This window comes from Dryobates pubescens, chromosome 31 (assembly GCF_014839835.1).
Source record: "Dryobates pubescens isolate bDryPub1 chromosome 31, bDryPub1.pri, whole genome shotgun sequence".
Lineage (NCBI taxonomy): Eukaryota > Metazoa > Chordata > Aves > Piciformes > Picidae > Dryobates > Dryobates pubescens.
In genome coordinates this window covers 1495131-1522488 of record NC_071642.1, presented here as the reverse complement: position 1 = coordinate 1522488, position 27358 = coordinate 1495131, and the positions used below count along the sequence as shown (strand labels likewise).

Genomic DNA, 27358 nt, shown 5'->3' with positions numbered 1-27358 from the left:
ACCAGTTCCAGTTGGCCTTACTGGGAGGGAAGGGGCTGCCCCTGCCTGCTGGCTGCAGCAGGAGCTGCAGCAGGGACGTGGGGACGCTCAGGGTGGGGATGAAGGGAGTGGAGGAGCCCTGGGCTGGTTGGGTGTTGATCTCTTGAGGTTGTAACTGTTTGGTTTTGTTCCTTTGTTTTGGTTTGGGTTTTTTTAAGCTTTATTTTGATCTGGAAATACAAGGTGTTTTGGAGAAAAGCCACCTGCTGTGGTGTGACAGGGGGAGAGCCACAAGCTTGCAAGGACCCTTGGGCCAGGAACACCTTGGGCCCAGCTGCCACGAGCTGAGCTGGGACAGGGGGCCAGACCCAGCCTGGGGTTGCCCCAGAGCAGTAGGCACAGGAGGAGGCAGAGGGAGGAGCAGTGGGACTGGGGCACCATCCCACAGCTCCCAGCCAGGAGTCAGCCAGCACCAGTCCCTGTCCTCTCCACCACCCAGCAACGTTCTCCCATGGCACCAGATCACAACCAGGATGGGCTCTGCAGGCAGCTCCCAGCCAGATCACATCAGCTCATCCCAACCACCACCCAGCCCCAGCTTCATCTGAGATGGCATCAGCTGCCCCACTGACCCCTAAGCACCACTGCCCCAGCACCAGGCTCTGCCCCTCTGGGGTCTGCTGGGCCCCACAGCCATCTCCTGTGGGGGATCCTTCATCCAGCTGAGCCATGCCCAAGAAGGCTCTTGCCAGGCCCTGGGCGGCTCAGGTGTGTTTGATACTCACATAAAAAAACAGGACAATGGTTGAGGACATAAAAAACAGTCGGTAGGAAAAGTGGCACAGAGAGAGAGGGAACAGTCTGGGTCAGGTGAGGAGAGGCTCCACCTTCATCTTCTTCACCGCCGCTGGCCCCGTGTCCGGGCTGGGGCATTCCTGCTTCAGGCTCTCGCGGCGCTCCCCCAGCGCGGTCCCGAGGCCAGGGCACAGCCCCCCCGTGCCGTTGTGCTGGGGGAGGGGGGGTTCCTCTTTCAGCAGCCCCTGCGCCCCGGGGTCCCATTTGAAGAGCTGCTCAGGTCTGATGAGCTCAGCACGTTCCACCACCACCGGCCCTGCCCACTCCGGCACCTCCAGCCCCAGCAGCTTCATCAGCTTCGTCATGACGTCGTCCACGTAGGCGTGGATGCGCAGGTCAGCCTGCCTGTCCTGGGGGCAAGCGCCGTGTCAGGGGACAATCGCTGCCTGTGGGCACAGCTGCTCCCCCCCAGGGCCCGGCTGATGCCAGCAGGGATGCCCACACTCACGTGTTTGGTTGCCTGCAGGTTGACTATGACCAGCTTCCCCCCTCGCTTCTTGGTGATCAGCGGCAGGTTGCCGCTGGGTTTGATCTGCAGGGAGGTGCCCAGGGTGACAGAGAGATCAGCTTTCCTGCAGGGAGGAGACAAAACACCCAGGGGCAGAGATGCAGCTGTGGCTGTTTGCAGCTGGCAGCAGCCTCGGTGGGGTGAAAAGCCCAGGGCTGGTACCTGCAGGCTTCGTCTGCCAGCGTCAGGTCGCGGTCGGGCAGGGCGTCCTCCCAGTCCAGAATGGTGTCCCTTAGCTTCCCTCTGCAAACACACACAGCAGGAACAGGCAGCAGAGCTGCCCTGGCTGAGGGGACAGAGACCCAGATCCTGTCCCACCCTCCCTAGCCCAGCAAAGGCACAGAGAGAGCACACCAGGAGGTGAGGCAAGGCACAGAATTCACCAGCACGAGGGATTTGGTGGCTGCTGCTGCAGTGCCACTCAAGCCTCAGCTGGTTTTTGCTGTCCCAGTTCTGAGCTGGGATGTGCCTTTCCCTCCCCAGCATCAGAGCTGGGCCAGCAGAGCAGCCTAGAGCTCCCAAGTTCTGCAGCCAGTCTGGATGGGAACAGCAGCTGGGCTGAGCCTGGTGAGGAAGGAGGAGGGGCATGTGCCAGAGCACCTCGGGGTACCTCCAGCTGCAGAGCTGGGGACTCTCTCAGCTTCCCTGCCAAAGGCCAGCAGCAGCAGGGCAGCAGTAGCTGCATCCTGCTGCAGAAAGGGCTCTCTGGAGCCATCATCCCACAGCAGGACATTGCCCAGCACTGGAACATGCTCAGATTCTTGGCATGAGGAGACACCCCCAGGGCACTGGGGCTCCTTGGACATGTGGACCTCTGGAGATCTTCCAAGCTGGACACCTGGAGCTCTCCCAGACCTCCTCTGCCTCTGCCCAAGCCAGAAGCATCACCAGCCCGGCCCTGCAACGCCCAGTCTTGCACACCAGAGCCACCTGCTTGGTGAGTGGGTCCCTGCCAGCCCAAGCCACCCCTGGGAGCCAGCAGCCCTCAGTACCTGCATGCCCTCAGGCCTCGGGCCTTGGTGACGCTGCACAGCCTGCCCGTGGGCTTCAGCCCCATGCTGCCCACCACGGCGTCCCGCACGTACTGCCTGCAAGAGATGGTGGCACCAGGGGCGGGCACCAGGGAGCTGCCACCCCCTCTGAAATCTCACCCCAAGGACAATGAGAGGCTGGAGCCTGGCCTGAGAAGGGCAACGAAGCTGGGGAAGGGTCTGGAGAACAGGGCTGGGGAGGAGCAGCTGAGGGAGCTGGGGGTGTTCAGCCTGGAGAGGAGGAGGCTGAGGGGAGACCTCATTGCTCTCTGCAGCTCCCTGGCAGGAGGCTGGAGCCAGGTGGGGGTTGGGCTCTGCTCCCAAGGAACAACAGATTGGAGGAGAGGAAATGTCCTCAGGTTGCCCCAGTAGAGGTTTAAGCTGGACAAGAGGAACAATTTCTTCTCCAAAAGGGCTGTCCAGGCCTGGCCCAGGCAGCCCAGGGCAGAGGTGGAGTCTCCATCTGGGAGAGGTTTCAAAGCCATGGAGATGGGTCAGGGCCAGCCATGAAGCCCCCTCCCACTGACACCCCCCAGGCCCTCACATACTTGCCACACTTCACACACTCCTCCACAAACATGTTCCCATGGAGCTCGGCCAGCTTGTCCCTGTGGGAGACAGCAAAGGTGAGCTGGGGAAGCATGGAGAACCCTGGGGCAAGAGGGCAACCCCCTCCTCACCCCACACCTCAAGGGCTTCCCCACTTGGCAGCTCTGCTGGATAAGACTTGCCAGGTGATGGTGGGTGGCAGGGACCCTCTGCTGTGGCCTGGGGACAGTGTCCCAGCACAGGGTCAGCACCCAGGGGGATGATGTTCTGGACAGCTATGGCTGTGTCAGAGCAAGACTCTGGTCACAGGCAGGCTCTGGGGGCACTGGGTGTCACCAATGACCTGCCATTGCTGTGGGGAGGCAGCTGGTCTGGTGGAGAGGACCACAGACAGTGGTTTGAAATTGGATCAGGGTGGAACAAGGAGGAAGTTCTTGTTCCTTGTGGTGCTGAGGGCCATGGTTTAGTGGTGACCTGGCAGAGCCTGGTTAAGGGTTGGACTGGATGACCTTAAAGGTCTCTCCCAAGCGTAACAGTTCTGTGATTCTATGCTCTCTGTACCCATTTCCAAACCAGCACATCCCAGTTTCCACTCCCAGACAGATTCCAAGCCATGCTGACCAGAGCAGCCCTGTGGCAGAGGCTGGGAAGGGCTGGAGGGACCCCGAGGCAGTACCGTGGGAATCCGGAGCGCACGTGAAGCCCATCCACGTTCTGGCTGACCAGGAACTTCAGGATGCCAACTCTCTGCAGCCCCAGCAGTGCCATGTGAGTCTTGGAGGGCCTGGCATTCTCAAAGGTGGTGTCAAATTTGGGGGACAGCCCCTTCTCTTCCATTGTCCAGACACCATTGGGCCCCCTGCAGCAGTGGGGACAGAGAGTGAGAACTGGGAGCGCAGGCTCCAAGAAGGCAATGGAAAGGCACCACAGGTCCTGTGGGTGGGATGACCAAAACACTGCTAAAGGAAGGTCATGGATCAGCAGTGGGTGGAAGCAGAGCACGTGCAAGGTTTCTGTGGGGCACAACCTGACCTCAAATGAGTGGGAAAAGGGATTTTCAGCTGGATCCAGGAGGGATGGAGCAGGTCTGGCTAGGGTAATGGGAAGGACAGCCCAGAGCTTCTCAAGCTGGCCTGGGAGGAGCTGCCATGCTTCCAGCCCCTGCCCAGCAGCCTTACCTGAAGTCAGGAATCCCTGAGGCAGTGCTGATGCCAGCCCCAGTGTGGAACACCACATTGGAGGAACTCCTGATCAAGTCTGCCAGCTCCTGCACCTTCCGCTCCAGCTCCTCGGGGGGGTCAAAAATCTGAGCAGAAGAGATGCATGGATAGAGCACAGGATCAGAAAGGTTGGGAAAGCCCTCTGAGATCATCCAGTCCAACCAGCAACCCAGCACCACCATGGCCATCAAACTGTGGACCCAAGTGCCACGGCCACAAGTTTCTTGAACACTTCCAGGGCTGGGGACTCCACCACCTCCCTGGGCAGCCTGTGCCAGTCCCTGACCCCTCCTGCAGCAAAGGAGTTATGGGGTAGGCCTAGGGGCCACCCAGGAGGGAGGCATGAGGCTGGGGCAGGGCCTGGGGGTGACATGGAGAGAGCCCATGGTGCTGGGGGGCCGTGGAGGGGGCCGTGGAGCTGGGGGGAACATGCAGGGAGCCATAGGATAGGCCTGGGGGGGACCATGGAGAGAGCCCGCGGGGCTGGAGGCTCCTGGAGGGAGGCACTCGGATGGGGGTGCCATGGAAGGAGCCAGAGGGTGGGTCTCGAAGGACAGGAAAGGAAGCCATGGGGCTGGGGGTCCATGAAGGAGCCACGGGCTGTAGCCGGGGCCACACAAAGGGCTCCCCGGTGCCTGGCTCCCCGCCGCCGCCTCCCCCCGCCCCGCCCGCCGGGCCCTGCGCCGCTCTCACCTCGGGGAGGCCGCACTTGCCCTTGTCTGAGTAGGGGGAGAGCCCGGCCGCGTAATTCACCGCCATGGCCGGTCCCGGCCGCCGGCCCGCGCATTGTTACCGGCCCCCGGCGGCCGGAAGCCGAGGGGAGGCCGCGGCGGGGCGGGGCGGCCGCGGCCGGGGCGGGACGCCGGAGCCGCCATCTTTGTGCCGGGCAGGAAAGGGTTGGGAGGGAGCCAGCTGCCCTCACCCTGCCGGGGCGGGACGCCGCAGCCGCCATCTTTGTGCCGGGAGAGAAAGGGCTGGGAGGGAGCCAGCTGCCCTCACCCTGCCGGGGCGGGACGCCGCAGCCGCCATCTTTGTGCCGGGCAAGAGAGGGCTCGGGCAGAGCCGGCTGCCCTCACCCTGCCGGGGCGCGGCGGCATCCCCCCCGGGATGGCATAGGGGCCGGGGGTACCAGGGAAGGGCAGGGGGTGCAGACAAGGGCAGGGGGCGCCAGGGAAGATCAGTGGGTGCTGGAAAGGGCAAAGGGTGCCGGGGAAGGACTGTCGGTGCCAGGCAAGGGCAGAGGGTGCCAGGGGAGGGCAAGGGGCACGGGTAAGAGCAGGGATATGAGCCAGTGGCATGAGGGGGCAGGGAAGGGCTGCGGGTGCCAGGGAAGGACAAGCAATGGCAAGAGGTGCAGGGAAAGGTTAGGATGTGCCAGGGAAGGGCGGGGGGCTGCCAGCCAGGGCAGGAGGTGCCAGGCAAGGTCTGTGGATGCCAGCTGGTCAGGGGCCAGCCATGCCCCACACCACCTGCAGCCCCACACTGCGGAGAGGGAACTGGGTCTGCCCCCCACCCCAGCTCTCTCTCCAGGTCATGCTCTGCCATGTCCCCTCACCTCCCTGTCCCTGGGCATTTCAGGGGTGCAAGCAGCACCCCCTGCCCACACAGGGTCCGTCCCCTCGCAGCCCCCGCGGCTGCCCAGTGCTGCCAGCTGTAACCGCAGCCGGGCTGTAACCCAACTCCCTCGCCTCGGGTCCCCCCCTCTGCAGGTGCCAGGGCTGTGGGGACACGACAGGCGAGGACAGGGCCCTGGGAGCAGCAGGGCCGGGGGTGGCAGAGCCAATACTGGTGGCAGAGAGACCCTCGAGTGTGGCTGTGCCCTGTCTGGGTGCTACGGGGCTGAGGCTGGAGCCACCATGAAGAGCCTGAAGGCCAGGTTCAAGAAGGCAGACGTGAGTGCCACCCCCAGGGACTTGGGGACATGGGGACTGCTCCCAGGATGTCCATGGGGACATGCCTCAGGATGTCCAAGGGGGCATGGGGGCTCTGGCCTGGGGTGACCCAAGCTTCATAGGGACATAGGGACCTGCCCTGGCATGACCCACGCTTCCCAGAGACGTGGGAACTTGCCCGGGGGTGACCCAAGCTTCACAGGAACTTGAGGACATGGGAATCTTCCACAGGACGTCCCCAGTGTCACAGGGACGTGGCAATGTGCCCTGGGACATGGGGTGGCTGCTCACCATGGGGGCAGCAGCCCCCTGGAGGTTGTCATTGCCACCCTGGCTGCCAGTGCCCCCAAGGGGGGTCCCAGGGCCATCACCGGGAGCGGGGCAGAGCAAAGGCAAAAAGGACAGCAGCAGGGAGAGGGAAGCGGACCCCAGGTCCCCTCCCTGTCCCCTTCCTGGGGGTGGCTGCCAGCTTTCCAGCTGCTACAGCCAGTGGAACCAGCATGCTGATACTGCTCAATTATTCAGCAGCAGGCTGGCACGGGGCCGCAGGCTCTCACCGTCCTGCACGGGGGGCAGAGGGTGAGGGTGCTGTCCCCGGTGCCCATGGCAGCACTGGGCACCACACAGGCACGGGGGACACACTGCTGGGGACACAGGTTGATGGCCCCCATGGGGAGGCTGCAGGTCTGCCCTGCTCAAGGTGCTCCGTGCCTCAGTTTCCCCACACTGCCCTGGGCACTTCTGTGAGTGGGGAGTGGGGAGAGAGGCTCCTGCAGCCCTGGGGTGCTTCAAGGACAGCTGTCTGGGGACACTTTGCGTTTTGGGGTTCCCATCTTGGGTTTGCCAAGACCCCGAGATGGGCTCCGGGGCTGAGGTGGGAGGCAAGTTTGTGCCCCCCAGGGCACAGGGCTCCCACCTGTCCCTCCTCTGGCTGCCAGGAGGATGCTCGACCCCTTGGTTTTTGGGGTGCATTCTGCCTCGCCTGGAGCATGGGGTGGGAAAGCTGCCCCCTCCTCAACGCCTCCCAGTTTAACTGGGACCAGGCTGGGTGCTGGTCCCGGACTGGGACCGTGGCAGCCGCTCCGTGGCAGGGGTGTGGGGACGGCTGGAGCTCTGGATGCGGAGGAGGGAGGGAAGAAGAGAAAGAAGGAGGGACGGGAGGGATGGAGGCGGATCCTGGCTCCCACTGCGGCAGGACCTGGCCCCCGCCCCGGCAGCGATGCTGGACCGAGCTGGGGTCTGGGGTCCACGGCCTGGAGCCCCAGTTTGCCCTCGGCCAGGCGGGGGACGAGGGGTGCATGGCTGCCCGCCGCCTCCTGCTCAGCACCATGAAGCAGATCTGCCTCTGTGCCGCTGCCTCCTTCGCGGTACGTCCCTGCCCTCCATCTCCTGTCCCCTCCGGTCACGTCCTCCGGGCTAAGCCGTGTCCCCCCCTACCCCCCGGACCCCCTCCAGCCCCGCGCCGGGGCTCGGCTGCATCCTCTCCAACCTGCTTTGTACTTGCATGACCAAGGGGGTGGGGGGGAGCGGGCTCCACCCTCTGTTTGCCCAGGAGCCCTGCGAGGCTGGTGGAGGGATGGGGTCCCCTAGCCTGGCAGGGCTGGAGGGGTTGGCAAGGGCACCGGGCGGGCAGAGCGGCACGGGTCCTGTGCCCGGCGCTGGGCAGCAGGCTGGCGAGGGGCAGGATGCCAGCAGCTCCCAAAAGGTGACATCCATTTCCTGCCGCTGCCACCGCAGCGAGCTCGCCTTTGTCGTCACCGGCTGCGGGGTGAGCCCAGGACTTCTCCAGCCGCTCCTGTCTCGGGATGGGGACAAGTGGCACCACCGGGGCAGCAAGTCCCCACCCAGCCCAAATCCTGCACAGCGTGGGGACAGCCTTGTGCCCCCTAATCCTGGGGGGTGCTGGAGACATCCCAGGGGATCCGCTCCCACTGCCAGCTGCTCTCGTCCTGGCTTAGTCCCTTCCTCGACAGGGAGAAGGGCTGGGAATGGGCTCCCTGGGGAGCCCACGGCAGGGATGGGGCTCAGGCACCTCCTGGGTGCTGGCTGTGCTAGCACTGGGGGCACTGGGAGAGCAGTGTTGGCTCACCCCCAGATCCTAGCTGCTCACAGCCTGGCCCCTCCCCAGCCAAACTGGACCAGCTGTGTAAATCTCCTGGTCTGTGAGCTGGGGAGAGGCTGAAGCAGATCCTCAGCCCACTCAGCTGTCCCAGCTAAACCTCCCATGCCTGGGAGCCACACACCACAGCACCCTGACAGGGGTTGTCCTAGAGGTGGTCACCCCGAGGGACAGAGATGGGTGGAAGATCGCAGGGATGGGGATGAGGAGAGGTCCTTGAGCCCAGCCTGGCACCCCACATGTCCCCAGGGATGGCACAGCCATCACAGCCTCCTCTTGGCTTCGTTGCAGAGCCAGGACTGGACCAAGAACGATGAGAAGCTCCTGCAAGCTGTGGACTACAACGACGCTGGGAGGGTGACGTCGCTGCTGCTCCGCAAGGGCCTGGTGGCCACCAAGCTGGACTCAGAGGGCAAATCTGCGTAAGTGCCTGACCCACATCCCTGGCACAGCAGGGTCACGGGGCTGGGGACAAGGCTGGGACAAAGGGACAGGAGGCCCCAGGCCCTGCTCTCCCTGCAGGTTCCACCTGGCTGCCATGCGGGGGAACGTGGACTGCCTGGAAGCTATGCTGGCCCACGGCGTGGATGCCATGACCAAGGACAGCTCGGGTGAGGGCACGGCCACCACACGTGCCCAGCTGATGCCATGGGGCTACTGGCACTCCCTGCTTGTTCCTACCCTGCTGGACAGGTGTTGAGGCTGAGGGCACAGCCATACCTCGCTGGGCTGTAAATTGTCCCAGCTTCCTGGGGGGACCTGAACCCTGGCTGGTGATGCTCCTGGGGATGTCCCTGGGGGAGACCTTCTGGTGGCCTTTCAGTACTTACAGGGACCAATAAGAAAGCTGGGAAGAGGCTTTTGAGCAGGGCCTGCTGGGACAGGATGAGATGGGATGGTTAGAAACTCAAAGAGGGAGATTCAGACTGGAGAGAAGAAGGAATTGTTGATGCTGGGGGTGGTGAAAACCTGTCCCAGGTTGCCCAGAGAGGCTGGGAGCTGCCCCATCCCTGGCACCATCCCAGCTCAGGTTGTTTGGGGCTGTGAGCAACCTGCTCTGGTTGGGGATGTCCCTTCCAGATGAGCTTTAAAAAAGATCCCTTCCAACCCAACCCATTCTGTGATTCTATTCAGCCCCAGCCCAGCAGCTCCTGTGCCCATGCCAAGCAGTCCCCTCTGCCACTGCCCCACTGCCTGCTCTCTGACCTGTCTGTCTGTCCCTCTCCCCAGGTTACACTGCCCTGCACCTGGCATCCAAGCATGGCCACCCACAGTGTGTCAGCAAACTGCTGCAGGTACCAGCAGGGAGGGTGCTGAGCCAGCCAGGGGTCCCCTCTATCCTTCAGGACTCTTTACACTGAGCATGGTGAGACCCTGGCCCAGGTTGCCCAGAGAGCTGGGAGCTGCCCCAGCCCTGGAACCATTCCAGGTCAGGTGTTTGGAGCTCTGAGCAGCCTGCTCTGGTTGCAGCTGTCCCTGCTGACTGCAGGGGCTGGGTCTGGATGACCTCCAAAGGTCCCTTCCCAGCCCATGCTGGGATTCTGATTCCCTTCCCTCAGCAGTGCTGTAGCCTGCCACGGTGGTTCTCAGCTCTGCCCAGCCCTCCACCATGCCCAAGAGCCACATCCACTGGAGCAGTCTGTCTGTCTGTCTGCTGTTCTCCTGTAACCCTGCCCTCTCCCTCAGGCCTCCTGCCCTGTGGACCTGGCTGACAGCAGTGGCAAAACAGCTCTGCACCACGCAGGTGAGAGGGGACAGTGCCAGCCCTGTCCTGCTGGTGAAGCCGTGGGAAGCAGAGTGCTCAGCCTCTGTCCTTCTCGAGGTGACCCTGCTCGGGCAGGGGGGTTGGGCTGCATGACCTTTGGTGGTGCCTTCCAACCCCTGCCACTCTGTGCCCCTCCTCAGCGGCCAGCGGCTGCATCTCCTGCTCGGAGATCCTCTGCGACTTCAAGGCTCCTCTGAACATCAAGGACAAGGTGAGGCCCCTCTGCTCCTCGCCCTGCCGGGGGCCAGCCTGGGGCTGCCTCTAGCATGCAGCAGCTTCTGCGGTGGAGCAGGCTGGGGGGAGGTGGAACAGAGGGTGGGAGGTGGGAGTCTGGGAGGTAACAGGAGTGAGGTGCCCCGTGGGGAGATCTGAGCCTCCTCACCCGAACTGCCCCTGCCCAGGATGGCTTCACGCCGCTGATCCTTGCTGCCAAGATGAACCACCCGGAGCTGTGCCGGTACCTGCTGCACCGCGGAGCCGCCGTCAACAGCCGCGACCAGCAGGGGAGGTGAGGCTGCCCCGGTGGGGACTGGGAGCAGCAGGGGAGCTGTGTCTGCACCGGTGGGGACTGGGAGCAGCAGGGGAGGAGAGGCTGCCCCGGTGGGGACTGGGAGCAGGAGGGGAGGAGAGGCTGCCCCGGTGGGGACTGGGAGCAGCAGCGGAGGAGAGGCTGCCCCGGTGGGGACTGGGAGCAGGAGGGGAGGAGAGGCTGCCCCGGTGGGGACTGGGAGCAGGAGCGGAGGAGAGGCTGCCCAGGTGGGGACTGGGAGCAGGAGGGGAGCTGTGTCTGCAGCGGTGGGGACTGGGATTATGGGGAGGTGGAGGGAATGGGCTCCCTCACCTCTGCTCTCCCCTCTCTGCTCAGGACAGCCTTGATGCTGGCCTGTGAGAATGGCAGTGTGGAGACCGTGGAGGTGCTGGTCAGCGCCGGTGCCAGGGTGGCCTTGGTGGACTCCACAGGCCACGATGCTGCTCACTACAGCCTGGCCACAGGCAATGCTCTCATCCAGCACTTCCTGCAGGAGGCTGCCCAGCGCCGCTCCTGGGCCACTGGTGAGGCAGCTGAGCCACCCCCTGCCCCAGGGAGGGATCCACAGGGAGGTTTTCAGGGTGCTGTGGGGCAGGGCTGTCTCTAACCCGAGGCTGGAGGGGGTGAGCCAGGCTGGGGGACACGAGTCTCCTTTTCCTGGGTGCTGGGGGTGCCAGGGAGGTGGTGCTGCTCAGTGGCTGCATGTGCTTTGCACACGTGTGTCCATGCATGTTTACAGGCATGTTCAGAGGTAATCCTGCAGGCTCTGCCTGCTTTGCCCACCCCAGGACCCCCTAAACCTCCCCAATTTCTCTTTCCCTGCTCTGTGCCCCACAGAAGAGGAGTCAGTTGGGCAGACATCCCAGGTAAGGGCCTGCCTGGCCATCCACCTCTCCTCAGGGCTGGCCTGGCCTCAGCCCCTGGGCAAGGGGACTCTCCAGGGTGGCCAAAGAGGAGGAAGGTCACTGTGTGTGATGTCCCTTCTGGCCTGGTGTGCCTGCAGGCATCTTCTCCCAGCCAGTCATCTGTCAGGGACAAGCAGAGCAGCACCCCGAGGAAGAGGAAGGCTCCTCTGCCTCCCATGGGCACCTCCAGCCAGGTGAGAGGGGGTCCCCACAACCCCACCCCACCTGGCAGGTGTGGGGTAGCCAAACCATGGCTGGCTCAGGCAACCTTCACCCTCCCTGCAGTGGAGGTGATGCTCCTGGGCTGGCCTGAGCTGTGGCAGAAGCTTTGTCCTCACTCCTGGGGGGCACACAGCACCCTGGGCCCCGAGTCCCTGCCTGTCAGCCTCTTTGTTTCCACCCTGTGGGCCCCAAACACCCTTGTCTGTGGGAGCTGTGCTGGCACTGGTGGGGTCCATGCCCTGCCTGAGCCTTTCCTTCTGTCTCTGCTGTCAAAAATCACCCTGGGCACCCCAGAGCACGGCTGGCCCGCGGGGGGCACATGGTGCTGGAGAGCTGTTGTAGCCCCCAGGGGGAGGATGGGCAGGAGGGGGCTGAGAGTGGGGAGGGGGCAGAGACTGGGGAGGGGGCAGAGATTGGAGAGGGGGCACTCATTGCAGGAGGACCGGGATGCCTATGAGGAGATCGTGCGGCTGCGGCAGGAGCGAGCCCAGTTCCTGCAGAAGATCCGGGGCCTGGAGCAGCAGGAGAAGCAGAGACGAGAGGTACCTGAGGTGCCAGGGAGATGCCACCATGGCCCTTGGCAGTGCAGGGCACAGGAGGGATGGGGCCAGCATTTATCTCTCCCTGTTCTCCCTCCGTGTCCTGCTAGCGAGCAGAGCTGGATGAGGGCTCCCTGCGCTCCATGGAGAAGCAGGTGAGGCCGGGGAAGAGCTCAGGGGTGGCCTGGGCTCCCTGAGGGGTCCTGCTGCTGGGGGGTGTCACCTGGTCTCTCTGGGGGGAGCCAAAGGACCCCCACGGCTGCGTCCTGCCCCACAGATCAAGGAGCTGAAGGAGCGGCTGGCAGCGAGGGATGGTGAGAAGGAGAGGCTGGGCAAGGAGGTGAAGGCTCTGCGGAGCCGCTTGTCCTCCCTGGAGGTAGGCTAGGTGTGGGTAGCAGCTGGCAGTGCCAGGGGATGGTGGGGGTGTGTGTGGAGGGGGGGCTGACCCTGACTCTGCACCCCCAGAACGAGAAGGAGAACACAAGCTACGACATCGAGACGCTGCAGGACGAGGAGGGAGACCCGCTCGAGTTTGCAGGTAGAGCCCAAGGTCCCCAGGAGGTTAGAGCGGCCCCCGGGGAGGTGGCACTGCAGGGCAGGGCGCAGGGGCAGGGGTGGGCACGGCGCTGGAGTCCCTGCACCCCACAGGGGCAGAGCTGCTGCTGTCCAAGAAGACGCTGAGCCCCTCGGCCGAGGAGCTGCTGGCCACGCTGCAGGGGCAGGTGCAGTCCCTCACCGTGCAGAACCAGGAGCTGCGGGAGAAGATCCAGGTGAGCGTCCGTCTGTCCGTCCCTGCCTGCTGCCGCCGGCCCCTGGCCCCTCTGCTGTCCTCACCCTCGCCTCGGCAGGTGCTGGAGAACTTCGAGCGGGACGAGAGCAACCTGGCGGCGCCGGGGGACGTGGTGCCAGCCAGCCTCTACAAGGCTCTGCAGCAGGAGCTGGAGCAGCTGCGGGCGCAGCGCTCGGAGCCGCTGCGGGGCACAGGGGCCAGGGAGGAGGCCGGGGGGCAGCGGGAGGGGCAGAGCCGAGCCTCCGAGCAAGCCCCGCAGCAAACCGCGGAGGGGAGCGCGGCCAAGGAGCCAGCCAGGGGCGAGGGCAAGGCGGCACCGGGCGAGCTGCGGGTGCCCAAGACCTCCTCCTCCTCCTGTGAGCGGGAGGCTGGTGCCGAGCTGGCAGAGGCCCGGGCAGCCCTGCAGCAGGCGCAGGCAGCGCTGAAGGAGAGGGAGCAGCAGGTGAAGGAGCTGCAGGCCCGTTTGGAGGCTGTGGAGCCGACGGCCTCCCCGGAAGAGGCGTCAAGGGAGAAGGAGGCTTTGCTGGAGCGCTGCAGCCGGGCCGAGGCCGAGGCCGAGGCGCTGCGGCGGGAGGCGGAGGCCACGGCCAGGGAGCGTCGAGCGGCCGTCGGCACCCAGCCGGAGCCAGGGGCGCTGGAGCGGAGGGTGGCGGAGCTGGCACGGCAGCACGAGGAGGCGACGGCCCAGCTGGCGCAGCTGCGGGAGGCGCTGCGCCGCAGGGAGGCCGAGCTGGGCGGGCTGCGGGAGCAGCTGGCGGCGCGGCCGGTGGCGCGGCAGCAGCACGAGGAGGCCCTGGAGCGGCTGCGGCTGGCGCGGGCGGAGGCGGAGGGCAGAGTGCCGCGGGCGGAGCACGCCAGGGCCACGGCGGCGCTGGAGGAGCAGGCGCGGGAGCTGCGGGAGCGGGCGGCCAGGCTGGAGGCGGCGGCGGAGGCCAAGGGGCGCGAGGCCGCCCGGCTGGAGGCCGAGCTGGCGTCGGCCGTGCCGCGGGCGCAGCACGAGGCGGCGCAGGAAGGGCTGCGCGCCGAGGCGGCGGCGCTGGCCCAGAGGCTGAGCGAGCTGTCGAGGCGCCACGAGAAGACCTGCGAGGAGGTGTTCCGCGTCCAGCGCCAGGCGCTCTTCATGAAGAGCGAGCGGCAGGCGGCCGAGCAGCGGCTGGCGGACGCCCAGCAGCAGCTGGCGCAGGCGCAGGCGGAGGCGCGCAGGCTGCGGGAGCTCCACGGCCACGCCGAGGACTCGGCACGGCTGGTCAGGGAGAGGGACAGGAAGGTAGGGGGCCGGGGAAAAAGGGGTGCTGGGGAGCGGAGGAAGGGAGGAGATGGAGGCGGGAGAGGAGGGAGGAATTCTGGGCGGTGAGGGTGGGGAGGCACTGGCACAGGGTGCCCAGGGAGGCCCTGGAGGTGTTCAAGGCCAGGCTGGGTGAGGCTTTGCTGATCTCCTGCATCCTTCCCTCTTTTTCCTTCCCCAAGCTGAGCTCCAACACAGGGGCAAAGGGAGTGGGGTGGGAAAGCTCCAGCTCTGCCCCTGCCCGGGCACAGGGGCCTCCCTGGTATCGCAGTGGGCATGGCCATGGGGCACCCTTGGGGAGCTGAGGCTGAGGGGCTCCTGTAAGCTCTGGGTGCTGTGCAGATCACTGAGCTCTCCAAGGAGGTCTTCAGGCTGAAGGAAGCCCTGAACACCCTCCCTGAGTCCCGGGGACCGCCGCAGTCACCCTCAGACAGTGCTGCACTCCAGGCCAGGATCCAGGCACTGGAGGAGAAGCTGGTGGTGGGTACTGGGGGGGTGGGGGCTTGTGGCTATTGCCTGATGGGTTCTGGACCTCCACAAGCCCCCAGCCCCATGCCCAAACCTGATGGGCTCTCTTGCAGGAGACAGAGAAGCGGCACAGCAAGGTGGTGACGCTGTACAGGAGCCACCTGCTCTATGCAGTGCAGGTGAGATGGGGATGTGAGCGTGGGGGAACTGGGGGACACCAGCAGGAGACACTGGGGCAGCAGCCAGCCACATGTTGCTGCCTGCATGCATGTGGGGGGCAGCAGGGGGCTGGATCCTCCTCCCAGCCCCGGGGTGCTCAGTGCTGAGGGGGTTTGGAACTGGGTGATCTTGAAGGTCCCTTCCAACCCAAAGTGCTCTGTGAGCCTGCGTCCCCTCTGCTGTCCACACCAACGTCCCTTCCACCCCAGGGCCACATGGATGAGGATGTGCAGAGGCTCCTGTGCCAGATCCTGAAGATGCAGCGGCTGCAGGAGCAGGGCCGGTGAGCCCCTGCCAGCACAGAGGTGGTGGCACAGCTGGGCGACACGCCTGAGGGGCCAGGCCCGTGACAGCTACCTCTGTGCCCCTCTGCTTCTCCGGGCTGCACCCCGGCACTGGCACATATGCACTCCCCCACCCCCCAGCCCTGCTGCCCCCCACACCCCAGCACAGCAGCAATAAAGTATTTATACTCATGCCAGCGGGGTGGTTCATCTCTGGGGGGCACCGGGGTGGGCACAGAGAGCTGGGGGGCAGGGGAGGGAAGGAGGTTCCAGGTCCTTCTTGTGCTGGTGGCACCAGGGCTGGGTGCAGTGCTGCAGGTGGGGTCTCAGCAGGGCACAGCAGATTCTGGGCTTCCTCCAGCCCTGGCGTCCCCAGCTGGGCGCAAGGCAGTGGGCTGGCGGCGTGGGAAGGGCTGGGACCCGCCTGGCCGGAGCCGGCGCCGCTTCCCCGCGGGCGGGTGCGGAGCTCCGTGCGGAGCGCGGCTGGGCGCGGATCCCCCCCGGGACGGCGCTTCCTGAGCGAGGAAGTTGGGCTGAGGCCGGCCGGGGCCGCCGCTTCCCGGTGACACAGCCTCGGGTCCCACCGGTCCGGCCCTGCGGCGGTGAGCGAGAAGCGGGGACTGCGCTGCCCGCGGGGCTGGGGGCACAGCGCGGGGCTGGGGGGACGCTGCGGGGAGCCCAGGCTGAGGGGCAAGTTGGGAATGTCCTGCCGTGGGGCTGAGCCCCGCAGCCAGGGTGGGCACCGAGGGCAGGATCTGTCCCTGTGGTGCTGGGCTTGGTCCCAGCGGGGCTAGCTGGGTTCTGGGGGGTCTCTGTGAGGGGCAGTCCCTCCCTAGATGCCCGGGGAGGTGGGGGCCAGCTGAGTGCGCTGATCCCTTCCCTGCTCCAGGCCCACAGTGACCTGGACGCCTGGCGCCAGGCAGAGGTGGCAGTAGGTCCCCAGCCACAGGGACTTTCTCTCCCACCTCTGCCCTCTCCTCCTTCCTGGGAGCAGGATCTGCCCACTGCAGCCAGAAACTGGTCCCCGGCCCCAGGGCGTGTGGCAAGGCCAAAGGGGAAACTGAGGCACAGCTCTGGGGGGTAGCCTGTGGGTGGGTCTGAACCCCTGCCTTTAGTGATGCCCCTGCAGCTCCTGGGGACCTGTGGCTGTGGTGTCCCTGATGTCCCCTGCCCTGGGGTTTGAGCACCCTCCCTGTCTCCACAGGTCCCTGGAACTGGGCAGCTCTGCTGAGTCCCCAGGACATGAAGTGGCTCTGGGTGGTGGCTTTTGTGGCACCTGCCTGCACTGCTCCCTGCAATGGCACCAAGGAGGGGGACAGTGGGGACAGAGGTAGGGGCACAGAGGGGATGAAGGGACTGGGTCAGATGGGATGGAGGTGTGAGGGGGCCTAGGGGGACAGGAGGGCTGTGGGCAGAGGTGGGGAACTGGAAGACTGGTGACAGACCAGAGGTCTGGAATGAGGTCTGGGAGCATCTGGTGGGGCTGGGGACAGACTGGGGATGGAGATGGAGGGAGCAGGGATGGAGGTACAGGGGCAGTGAGGGCACTGGGGACACTGAGGGGATCAAGGACAGAAGGACAGGGCATGTAAGGACAGAGGTAAAGGGACACTGGAGGGACTGGGGACATGGGGGGACTGAGGACAGAGCTGGGGTGGGACTGGTGCTGGAGGAACAGAGACAGTGAGGGTCTGGGGACATGAGGGAACATGAGGGTCTGGGGACATGGGGGCTGGAGGCACTGGGGAGGGAGGGGCACCACTGGGCTGGGAGTGGAGTTGGGGGGCTTGAGGGAGTCACAGACTCTTCCTGACCCTGTCACCCCCTACCTTTCCTTGTCCCTGCCATGGTGTGTGCCCTTGTCCCCCACGGCCATGTCCCCCAGGGCTCTGCACCCTGCAGCACGGCGCCCTGGGCACCCAGGTGCTGCTGCAGTGCCCGGCGGCAGCAGGGGGGGCAGCTGAGTGGCGCCGGGGTGACGCTGTCCTGGGCACACATCCTGCACCGGGGCTGGCCCTCCCCAATGCCAGCCTGGCCCACGAGGGCCACTACAGCTGCCACCAGCCTGGCACCGGTGAGACCTGGGCCACCATCTGCCTGCGGCTGGGCTGTGAGTGACCCTGGCCCCCTCCATGGCCCCCGCTGCCGGCCGGGGGTCCCCCTGGGCAGGCTGGCAGTAGGGTGATGACTGTCCCCTGCCCCAGACCCCCCTGCACTGCCTGACATCGAGTGCTGGGCCATCAGCTACCCGCAGGCTGTGAACTGCTCCTGGGTCCTGGCCCCCGAGCCGCTGCTGGACACCCAATTCGTGGCCACGTACAGGTCAGTGGGGGGGCCCCGAGCCCTGACTGAGCCCCTCTACTGTCTGCCTGCATCCACATGGAGCTGCAGGCAGGGCAGGGCAGCTGGCCCCTTGCCCAGCTCTGCCTCTGCCCCCCAGGCATGGCACAGAGGTGGGTGAGTGCATCCTCACGGGGCCACGGAGCTGCTCCTTTGGGGACGTGCAGATGTTCTCCCTCACCCCCTACGTGGTGAATGTGACGGCCACGAACCCCCTGGGCACTGCCTCCACACTCCTGCCCTTCCTCCTGGAGAACATCAGTGAGTGCCAGGGTGCCCTGCAGACCCCCCACACTTAGCCCCCACACCCCAAGCAGTGTGCCTGGGTCTCAGCACCTCTCTGGGTCATCCAGGGCGGTGGTGGAGTCACCATCCCTGGAGGTGACCAAGAAATGTGTGGCTATGGCACTTGGGGAAGTGGTTCAGTGGCCATGGTGGTGTTGGGTCAGTGGTTAGACTTGATGATCTCAAAGGGCTTTTCCATCCAAAACAACTCTATAATCCATCCCTGGGGCATCCTTTGGGCCTTTCCCCTCTTGTTTACTTCCTTACTTGGGAAGAGGAAGCATCAGTGCAATGATTGGCTGGGTCTCAGGCCACCTCTGCAGCCTGGATTGCACTGTCCCTGTGCTGCGTCCCCCAGCCAGCACCTCACACCGTCACTGTCTCCCTGCTTCATCAGTAAAGCCAGACCCCCCTGAGGACCTGAGGGTCTCACCCATCCCCGGGGAGACCAAGAAGCTGCTGCTGGAGTGGAGCCCACCAGGGTCCTGGCCCTTCCCAGATTACTTCCCACTGAAGTACCACATCCGCTGTGCCGGGGAGGATGGCTCTGTCACCATGGTACTGCACCCCCTGCACCCCCAGGCGGGGTGAGCTGAGGCACAGCAGAGGGTAGCACCCCCAGGCAAGGCTGTGTCCTAGCCCCCTGCCCATGGGTGCCCCTAACCCTGCTCTACCCGCAGCTGGAGGCAAACGAGCAGACATCTTACACCCTGACGGGGCTGCGACCTGGGACCCTGCACCACATCCAGGTGGCCTCCAAGGCCTTCACAGACTCCGGGGAGCTCAGCGCCTGGAGCCTGCCGACCTCGGGGACGCCCTGGATGGAGCCCTGATGGGCAGAGCAGCACCGGCGTCCCCTACCCCATCCTGCTCCTCTCCCTTGTCCCACCCGGGACCCCCACAATGCCCCAACCCCTGCCTGTCCCCATGTCCCCCAGCAGCGTGCAGCCACCAGTGCTGGAGGGCAATAAAGCACTGTGAGGCTCCGATCCCTGTCCTGCTCTGCTGGCGTTCACCATGCTGCTGAGCTGCCCTGGGGCTGGCTGCGAGGCCGGACAGGGCCATGGCGATGGGCAGAGGGGAGGGCACAGGCTACAACCGGACGCCAACACTTCAGCTGCTCCGTCCGGCCCGGAATGGTCCCTGCCGAGGTCCCAGACTGATCTCTTTGCCCCCTCCCAAGGCCTTGGCTATTCTCTGCGGCTTCAGCTGGTCCTTGTGACCCTGCCACGGCCCAGCCTGCTCTCTCCTCCTGGCCTTCATGGTCCCCGTGACCCCTCTCCATCATCTGAGGTGGTCTCCAGGACCCGGACAGGCCCCACGGCGACCTCCCGACACGCGGCCCCCAGCCCCGGAACATCGTTTCGGGCTGGGGAGGGCGGGCGGGCTCCGGCGGGCGGTGCAGTCCGCTGACGGGCAGCAGAGACAGCCAGTAGCAGGCAAGGGCGTGCCAGGCTGCGGCTCTCCTCACCAATGAGCAGCCGAGCGGGGCGGGCCCAGGAAGTGTTGGGGCTGAGCCATGCCTGCGGCGTGTCGCCCCCGCGCGGTGTCGGTTGGCACCGCAGTGTCCTGCACGGCGCCTGCGCAATGAGCCGCCGGGCGCGGACCGGGACGGGGATGGACTTGGCAAGGGAGGAGCTGGGGTCAGGGAGCCAAGGAATCGCTTGGGTTGGAAAAGAACTTTCAGATCCAACACCTCCAACCATTCTCTAACGCTGCCAGGGCTGGGGCTAAGCCGTGGTCCTCAGCACCGCATCTCAACTCTTGTCCAGGCGGTCCCAGTGAAGACCTGGAGAGGGAATCTGAGAACCAGAGGAGCTCGGAGAGTCCAAGGACTGCAGCTCCCGAAGTGCTGCGCTGGGCTGCGGGGCACTGCTGGCAGCCCGCGGCCAGAAAGACCTGGGGGTGTTGGTTATCAGCCAGCTAAATAGGAGCCAGTGCGTGCCCAGCATCCTGGCCTGGAGCAGCAGTGGTGTGGGCAGCAGGAGCGGGGCAGGGACTGTGCCCCTGGGGAGGCTGCACCCTCACTCCAAGAAGGACACTGAGGGGCTGGAGTGTGTGCAAGAAAGCTGGGGAAGGGTCTGGAGAACAGGGCTGGGGAGGAGCAGCTGAGGGAGCTGGGGGTGTGCAGCCTGGAGAAGAGGAGGCTGAGGGAGACCTCATTGCTCTCTGCAGCTCCCTGAGAGGAGGCTGCAGCCAGGTGGGGTTGGTCTCTTCTCCCCAGTATCAGGTCATGGCCTGAAACTCTGCCAGGGGAAGTTCAGGTTGAGCATGAGGAACAATTTCTTCCTCTTGAGAATTGTCAAGCCCTGGAACAGGGTCCTCTAGAGACCCTGCTGACCTCCAGTGTTCCACAGGGCTTTTGCCAGGCTTTGCCAAACCAGGGACATGACCATGCTGCACTCCAGAGAGCCCCCAGGGTCTTTGCCAGGCTTTACTTTCCCCCAGGTAGTTCTTGCTGCCCATGAAGAGCATTTGGGAGGAGGACTTCAGTGAAATTCCATCTTGCTCCAGCTGATGGCACGATTGGGAGCCTGTGGAGCCCAGATCTGCCCCAGACAGGCTGCTGGGCAAGGTCCCAGCTCTCCTGCTCTGAGCGTTTGCTGGTGTCCAGCGTGGGTCTCAGCCTCGCACCACGCCAGTGTTCCCAGCAAGAAAGGGCTCAGAGAAGAGCCTGTTTCTGATCAAATGAGAAAATAAATAGCAGCCAGGCCAAGTCCTCAGGTCAGAGATGAGACAAAGAGCTATCTGCAGGACGAGCAACCAGCAGTTTGTGGTTGTAAAGGGGCTCCCAGCCGTCGGGATGGACTCCCACCGGCAGGAGTTAATGGCGTGGCAGTCCACAGGAGAGCTTCCTCCCAGAGCACATGTGTGTTTGAGGCAATAAGCCCTCCAGGGTTTCAGCTCCTTCTGTGTCTCACTTACAGCTGTGTAACCTTCCAAACACACAGCAAAGGCATTTTTCCCTGGGAAAGTGTCAGCTCCCTTCGGCCTCACGCTGACAATCGGCCATTGTGTGGCCATTCGGCGACCCAGAGCGTGCTGGAAGGGGCTCCAGGCTGGCTGGGGCTGAACACCTGGGCTCTGCTGGGGCAGTCCAGCTCGGTGTCCAGCTCTGGGACAGCCAACACAAAGACATGGACACGCTGGAGATGGTCCAGGGCCACAGAGATGATTGGAGGGATGGAGCACCTCTGCCATAGGGCCAGGCTGGGAGAGCTGGGGGTGTTCATACTGGAGAAGAGAAGGCTCCAGGGAGACCTTAGAGCTGCATTTCAATATCTGAAGGGAGCCTACAGGGATGCTGGGCAGGGACTATTCAGAAGGGTCTGTGGGGATAGGACCAGGGGCAATGGTTTGGAACTGGAGCAGGGCAGAAGTAGGTTGGACATCAGGAGGAAGTTCTGCAGTGAGGGTGGTGAGACCCTGGAAGAGGCTGGCCCAGAGAGGTGGTCGAGGCTCCAACCCTGGAAACATTTAAGACCAGACTTGATGTGGCCCTGGGCAGCCTGATCAGATTGGAAGTGTCCCTGCTGCCTGCAGGGGGTGGGTTGGACAAGATGCCCTTTAAAGGTCCCTTTGAGGGTCCCTTCCAACTTGATGCAGTCAGTGAGTGCTAGAAGCCAAAGAGCCTTGGAGCCAGGGCTGTGGTGTGCAGAGTGAAGTCAGGGCGGTGGGATGGGAATTCTGTGCAGCTCAGAGCAGCTGATGGCTCAGGGAAGTGTGGAGGTTAGGAATGTGCCTTTGCAAGGACTTGCAGTGGCAAAAATTGATTGAACATATGGGGTACAGAAGTCCACCTCCTGATTTGATTTGCATTTTGCTGTTTGAGCAAGAAAAGGAATGATTTCCCTGACTTAGTTCAGGAGGCAGTGTTCCCTATTACTTAAAAGCCAGGACCAATTATTTGTCTTCCTGGCTCTGTCACTTGCACCAGAGTGTGACCTTAGGAAGGACAGCAGCTCTGCTGCAGAGCTTCCTTGCCTTTAGCAGAACTTCAAACCTCTCAGGATCCTGGGGTGGAACTTGCTTTTTTTCGTTTTGCTGATTCAGAGACCCTTACCTGCAGTGCTCTGCCAGCTCTGGAGCCCCCATCACAAGGAGGACCTGGACCTGTCAGTGCAGGTCTAGAGGAGGCCGTGGAGGTGGTCAGAGGGCTGGAGCAGCTCTGCTGTGAGGACAGGGTGAGGGAGTTGGTGCTGTTCAGCCTGGAGAAGAGAAGGCTCCAGGGAGACCTTAGAGCAGCCTTCCAGTGCCTGAAGGGGGCTGCAGGAGAGCTGGGGAGGGACTTGTGACAAGGGCTGGGAGTGACAGGACAAGGGGCAATGGCTGTGAGCTGGAAGAAGTTGGACTGAGATGAGACTTGAGGAAGAAATTCTTCCCCATGAGGGTGGTGAGGCACTGGGACAGGCTGCCCAGAGAAGCTGTGGAGGCTCCAAGCCTGGAGGTGTTCAAGGCCAGGCTGGATGAGGCCTTGAGCATCCTGGGCTGGTGGAGGTGTCCCTGCCCATGGCAGGGAGGGTTGGAACTGGATGATCTTGAAGGTCCCTTCCAACCCTGTGCAGATGCAGGGGGTTGTTCCTGCCCAGCTGCAGTTGGTTGTGTGCTCAGTTGTTGAATCTCCATAGCTGGGCTGGGAGCTCTCTGGAGACAGGAGAGCTGCAGAGCCCTCAGTGAAACCAGGGAGCAAATTGTCACAAGATCCTTTTCCAACAGGATTGGAATTGCCCTTGTGGAAGGGGCCTGTGTGTAGGGAAGCACTGTGACAAGTCCTGGGCCTTTTTTTGTCATGCTTCAGCTGGGTTTTGGCAGCCAGCAGCCCAGGTGGTGAGAGGCAGGGAGCTTGCAAATGGAGCTGTGGTTTGGTGAGAGCAGAGCCTGCACACCTGGGCTGCCCTGGGTGGAGGCACTGGCAGATCTCAGGTCATTCCTTTCCAGCTTGGCTTTTTCTCTTTGGCCTCAGGAGAAGGGGGCCCACGGGGGAGCTGCCCTTTACAAACCTTCTCCTCTACCTCCTTGCACCTCCACAAGGCTGCTGTGTTTAGTCTGGGGCTTGGTGTAGCTTAGCAGCGTTAGGTAAGGCACCAATTACAGTAACCTGCAGGAATGCCTGAGCACAACCCCTCTGTGCCAGCCCAAGGGGCTCCAGCAGGGTGGGGAGCAGCTTCACCATGCTGTACCCTCCCTCTCTGCCTTTTACAGCACCTCCAAGGCTAATAAAAGCTGCTGATTCCCATGTCATGGATAATGTTGGTCACTAACAAGCTCACCTCCCTCTTAAAAAGGCAGCGGCGGTCCCAGGAGATCTCATTTAGGAAGCACATGGAAGGCAAAGGTGTCCTGCAAGGGCCTCTGAGGTGGAAGCCACACCGTGGAGCGCTCCAGGCTGGTTGGATGCCAGAGCTCAGAGCAGTTTTATGCACTGCCCAGGCTGGCAGGGGCTCTCCTCAAGCTCCTCAGCACCTGAGTGCTGTGGAGGGCGACCTCTCCTCCTCAGCAGCCTTCCTGAGTGCTGCAGGGACTCCCTGAGGGCAGCAGGCAGTGGGGCAGGGTGGGCACTGCAAACAGAGAGGCTGGAGCCCAAGCCTTGTGCTGCAAAGCTCTGCTGGTGCCAGGCTCAGCTTAGCCCTTGCTTTGCCCCTCGTGATTAGGCAGAAGAACCTCACTAGTGGACTCCTCACTCCTAGAAGGACATTGAGGGGCTGGGGCATGCCCAGAGCAGGGCAGTGAAGGTGCTGAAGGGTCTGGAGAGCAGGGCTGGGGAGGAGCAGGTCACACCAAACCATGACCCCAGCACTACATCTACAGAGTTCTTCAATGTCTCCAGGGACGGAGACTCCACCACTGCCCTGGGCAGCCTGGGCCAGGCCTTGACAAACCTTTTGGGGTAGAAATTGTTCCTCATGTCCAACCTAAACCTCCCCTGGGGCAACTGGAAGCCATTTCCTCTTGTCCTATCTCTTGTTCCTTGGGAGAAGAGACCAACCCCCACCTGGCTCCTTTCAGGTAGCTGTGGAGACCTCCCGGGAGCTGGGTGCTCAGTGTCCACCCTCAGCACCACAGGCATTTCAGACCTGCCATTTGCACTCCACAGCCAGGCAGAGGAATCCACTTCTGAGCTGCTTCCTGAGTGACAGCTCTAGGTCAGGACAGCCCTGCCACGAGAGCTGTCAGGATGTGAGTGACTTGCAGCTAGCAGGAGGTGTCCAGAGCCCATCAGGAGACCTGAAAGCAGCCAACTTCACCCTGTCCAATGTGGTCTTCTTTCAACTGTGTTTTTACTTCAGGCTTGGGCTGCCAGGAACTCACTCAAACAATGACCTAATGCCTGTGTGAATGTTTGTCCAACCTCACTCTGGGGCAGGCCAGCAGCCTGCCAAGAAGCAATCAGTTGGAATTAGGGAGAAGGGGTTGGGATCCCAGGGCCCTCCAGTGCTGCATACTTTCCAGTTGTGCTGGTACCAGTTTGCAGCTCAGGAACTGGGCTGGAGCTCTGGGCTGGGCTGCCTGGGGCTTGCTCCTGGGGAAGGGTCTGGAGAAGAGGCTCTGCTGAGGAGTGGCTGAAGGAACTGGGGTTGTTCAGCCTGGAGAAGAGGAGGATTAGGGAAGACCTTCTGGCACTCTACAGCTCCCTGGAAGGAGGTTGGGGCCAGCTGGGGGTTGGTCTCTTCTCCCTAGGAACAAGGGACAGGGCAGTACCTGAAAGGGGCTACAGGAGGGCTGCAGAGGGACTGCTCCCAAAGGCCTGCAGTGACAGCACGAGGGGCAATGGCTTGGAATTAGAAAAGGACATTCAGGTTGGGTGTTAGGAACAAGTTCTGCACCATGAGGGGGGTGGAACACTGCAAAGGGCTGCCCAGGGAGGTAGTTGAGGCCCCATCCTCAGAGGGGTTTCAAAGAGGCAGAGCTGTGGTGCTGGGGGCCGTGGTTTAGCCCCAGCCTTGGCAGAGTTGTCCAACCAAGGTCTTGTCCAACCGATTTTCTTCTGTGATTCTCTGGTTCTGCCACCTCTGTGTGTCCCTGACCTCCTGAGCTGAGTTACCAACCAGCCTTCGGTGCAGATGTTTTGGGGTTTCCTGTGGAGTGACTGCCGAGAAGAGAGCCCAGGCAGCAGGACCCAAGGGAGGACCAAAGAGCAGCCTTGCTCTCAGCACCTGGGCAGGTGGTGCAGAGCCTGGGCAGTCAGGAAGGGCAAATTCCCAGGCAGGAGCCGTGGCAGGAGCTTGTGCCGAGGAGCTTGACCTAATTGGAATGATCAGGGGCAATTGTCAGCATTTTCCTAACGACAGAAAGCTTAATGGCCAGCAGATGCTCAGCCAGCCTCACAAGAAAGGCTGGAAAGCCACCACGGGCTGGGGAGTGGCCCTGAGGCACCAAGTGTCAGGAATGGGCAGGAATCCTCTCCAGGGCTTTTTCCAATACAGGGTCAGCTGCTTGGGCTGGGGCCGGCTGAGGCTCCCGGGGTGGGCACCTCCCCAGCAGAGCTGCAGGCAGTGAGCACGCTGAGGGACACTGCACGGCACAGCTGTGAAATGGGGAGCTGGAAGGTGGGCTTGCTCCACAGGTTCCTGCCCCAGCTCCTTGAATCTAGGCTCTCAGAGCCCTGAGCTGCTCTGCAGTTCCCTGAAAGCTCTGGAGCTGCAGGGGTGGAGGCTCTGAGGGATGCCTCTGTGGCAACCCAGCCTCAGAGCTGCCTGCCAAGTGCACTTCTGGGAAGCTGAGGAGGCCCTGATTTCAGTGGCAAGCCCAGGAGGTCCCTGGGGAGCTGTGTTGTGTGAACTGAACGTGGGAGCCTTTGGCTGGAGGGATTTGCTGTTTTCCAGCCCTTTGTGGTGGCCAGGGCTGGACTCCCAAGTCCTGGTGGCAGCGAGGCAGAGCTGAGGGGCAGCGGGGAAGGGAAAATGCAAGGCTGCAGGAGGCTGGGAGCTGCTCCCACTCCTGCCTGTGCATCTCAGCCATCTGTGAACCAAGTGCCTGAGGAACTCCACCACCCTCTTGCCACACACCGTTGTCAGCATGGAGGAGAGACTGCTGAAGGGCCCTTGGAGAGGTGACTTCAAAACAGGATCCTGCCTGCAGCATCCTTTCTGCTCTGGCTTGAGCTGCTAAGAGCAAAACCTTCAACCTCTCTTGCCTCATCTGCTCTCCAGAGGCAAATATTTCTGAGCCCCATGACTCTGGTGGATCTTCAGGCCACCTCTCTCCCCCCTGACTCCTGCTGCTTCTTCCCAGCAGCATGCAACAGGTCACAAGCTTCATGTTTCCATCCTCTCTCTGTGGGGAAGGCAGCAGCACATCACAGCTTTGAAACCCCTCAAGGGATGGGGACTGCACCACTTCCCTGGGCAGCTTGGGCCAGTGCTTGGCAGCCCTCAAGGGGAAGAAAGTGTTCCTCATGTTCAACCTAAACCTTCTCTGGGGCAACTTGAGGCCTTTTGTTCTATTGCTTGTTCCTTGGGAGAAGAGCCCAACCCCCACCTGGCTCCAGCCTCCTCTCAGGGAGCTGCAGGGAGCAATGAGCTCTCCCTCAGCCTCTTCTTCTCCAAACTGAACCCCCCCAGCTCCCTCAGCTGCTCCTCCCCAGCCCTGTTCTCCAGCCCCTTCCCCAGCTTGGTTGCCTTTCTCTGGATCCACTCCAGCCTCCCAATGTCCTTCTTGGAGCAAGGGGCTCCAGGGTTGAGGAGTGGCCTCCCCAGTGCTGTCCCTCTGTGCTTAGGCTCTGCAGTGGCAGCAGGGCTGCCCTTGTGCCCCAGCAGAAAGCTGTCCCAGCTGTGCTGAGGTTGCTCTGAGTGAGTCCCAGCACTCTTGGTGCATTCCAAGGCACAGCAGCACTCAGCCCTTCCTGTAAAACCTCCTGCACTGGGATTCATGGGCAGGGATCCTGCCTGAAGCAGAGACTCCCTTGGGAACCTGTCTGGGAGCAGGCTTTGAGGTGGGAGGTGGTGTGGAAAGAGTGACAGCAGGGCAGTTCCCTGGGGGGTCTTCCCCTGTGGGTATGGCTGTGGAGCTGCTCAGCCAAGGAAGGGCCCCAGATGACTCATCCCACCCTGGGGGGAGGTCACTCTTGCCATGATGTCTTTGGTTAGGGCTTGGCTCTTCCTGCAAACCCTCTGCCACTGCGGGAAGACAAAGCCCAGAGGAGGGACACAGAATGTGGTCACCAGAGCTCGGCAAAGCGGGGCTGGAGGGGCTGGAGAAGTCTGCTCCAGCCACACAAAGGACAGCACAGAGGCACTGCCCACAGATCTGAGAGGACATCCATAGGCAGTGCTTGCAGATCACAGCTCTCCTGAAGCCTTCTGTAGCTGTTGCCTTCCCCAGGTCTTGCTCAGAATGGTTTGGGTTGGAAAAGCCCTTTCAGACCCTCCAGCCCAACCAGTCTCTGACTCTGCCCAGGCTGGGGCTGAACCATGGCCCTCAGCACCACTGCTCTGCAGCTCTGAAACCCCTCCAGGGCTGGGGATTCAGCCACCTCCCTGGGCAGCCTGGGCCAGGCTTTGAGAACCCTTCCAGTGAAGAAGTTTCTTCTAATGTCCAACCTAAACCTCCCCTGGGGCAACCTGAGGCTCTGCTC

At 63.2% G+C, this 27358-nt stretch overlaps 3 protein-coding genes across 3 annotated transcripts; 2 read left to right on the top strand and 1 right to left on the bottom strand.

The window, feature by feature from the left end:
- Positions 1-174: 174 nt before the first annotated feature.
- SIRT6 (sirtuin 6) lies at positions 175-5007 on the bottom strand. Its single transcript, XM_054175339.1, has 8 exons — positions 4836-5007; positions 4101-4228; positions 3599-3781; positions 2922-2981; positions 2335-2430; positions 1505-1585; positions 1283-1406; positions 175-1184 (listed from the first exon to the last, which is right to left on the bottom strand). The coding sequence occupies exons 1-8, from the start codon at positions 4899-4901 to the stop codon at positions 846-848; spliced, it is 1077 nt and encodes a 358-aa protein (XP_054031314.1). The 5' UTR covers positions 4902-5007; the 3' UTR covers positions 175-845.
- A 2216-nt stretch (positions 5008-7223) lies between these two features.
- Positions 7224-15325, top strand: ANKRD24 (ankyrin repeat domain 24). Its single transcript, XM_054175331.1, has 19 exons — positions 7224-7401; positions 8445-8575; positions 8676-8764; positions 9384-9448; positions 9840-9897; positions 10059-10129; positions 10320-10426; positions 10784-10971; positions 11285-11313; positions 11451-11546; positions 12012-12116; positions 12224-12268; positions 12391-12489; positions 12579-12651; positions 12762-12883; positions 12962-14170; positions 14531-14668; positions 14770-14835; positions 15085-15325. The coding sequence occupies exons 1-19, from the start codon at positions 7333-7335 to the stop codon at positions 15160-15162; spliced, it is 2838 nt and encodes a 945-aa protein (XP_054031306.1). The 5' UTR covers positions 7224-7332; the 3' UTR covers positions 15163-15325.
- A 1462-nt stretch (positions 15326-16787) lies between these two features.
- On the top strand, positions 16788-18758 carry EBI3 (Epstein-Barr virus induced 3). Its single transcript, XM_054175433.1, has 6 exons — positions 16788-16842; positions 17045-17269; positions 17364-17481; positions 17600-17760; positions 18182-18342; positions 18465-18758. The coding sequence occupies exons 1-6, from the start codon at positions 16788-16790 to the stop codon at positions 18615-18617; spliced, it is 873 nt and encodes a 290-aa protein (XP_054031408.1). The 3' UTR covers positions 18618-18758.
- The last annotated feature ends 8600 nt before the right edge of the window (positions 18759-27358 follow it).

What these genes read in the sequence shown, in the direction of transcription:
- SIRT6 (XM_054175339.1), bottom strand. Translation starts at nt 4,901, where the DNA reads ATGGCGGTGAATTACGCGGCCGGGCTCTCCCCCTACTCAGACAAGGGC. An exon ending in GCAAGTGCGGCCTCCCCGAG is followed by an intron (nt 4,229 to 4,835) that starts GTGAGAGCGGCG and finishes TCTTCTGCTCAG; the next exon opens with ATTTTTGACCCCCCCGAGGA. An exon ending in GTGCGCTCCGGATTCCCACG is followed by an intron (nt 2,982 to 3,598) that starts GTACTGCCTCGG and finishes TGTCTCCCACAG; the next exon opens with GGACAAGCTGGCCGAGCTCC.
- ANKRD24 (XM_054175331.1), top strand. Translation starts at nt 7,333, where the DNA reads ATGGCTGCCCGCCGCCTCCTGCTCAGCACCATGAAGCAGATCTGCCTC. An exon ending in GCGCCGCTCCTGGGCCACTG is followed by an intron (nt 10,972 to 11,284) that starts GTGAGGCAGCTG and finishes TGTGCCCCACAG; the next exon opens with AAGAGGAGTCAGTTGGGCAG. An exon ending in TGCGCTCCATGGAGAAGCAG is followed by an intron (nt 12,269 to 12,390) that starts GTGAGGCCGGGG and finishes CCTGCCCCACAG; the next exon opens with ATCAAGGAGCTGAAGGAGCG.
- EBI3 (XM_054175433.1), top strand. Translation starts at nt 16,788, where the DNA reads ATGGGGGGACTGAGGACAGAGCTGGGGTGGGACTGGTGCTGGAGGAAC. An exon ending in CAATTCGTGGCCACGTACAG is followed by an intron (nt 17,482 to 17,599) that starts GTCAGTGGGGGG and finishes TCTGCCCCCCAG; the next exon opens with GCATGGCACAGAGGTGGGTG. An exon ending in AGGATGGCTCTGTCACCATG is followed by an intron (nt 18,343 to 18,464) that starts GTACTGCACCCC and finishes CTCTACCCGCAG; the next exon opens with CTGGAGGCAAACGAGCAGAC.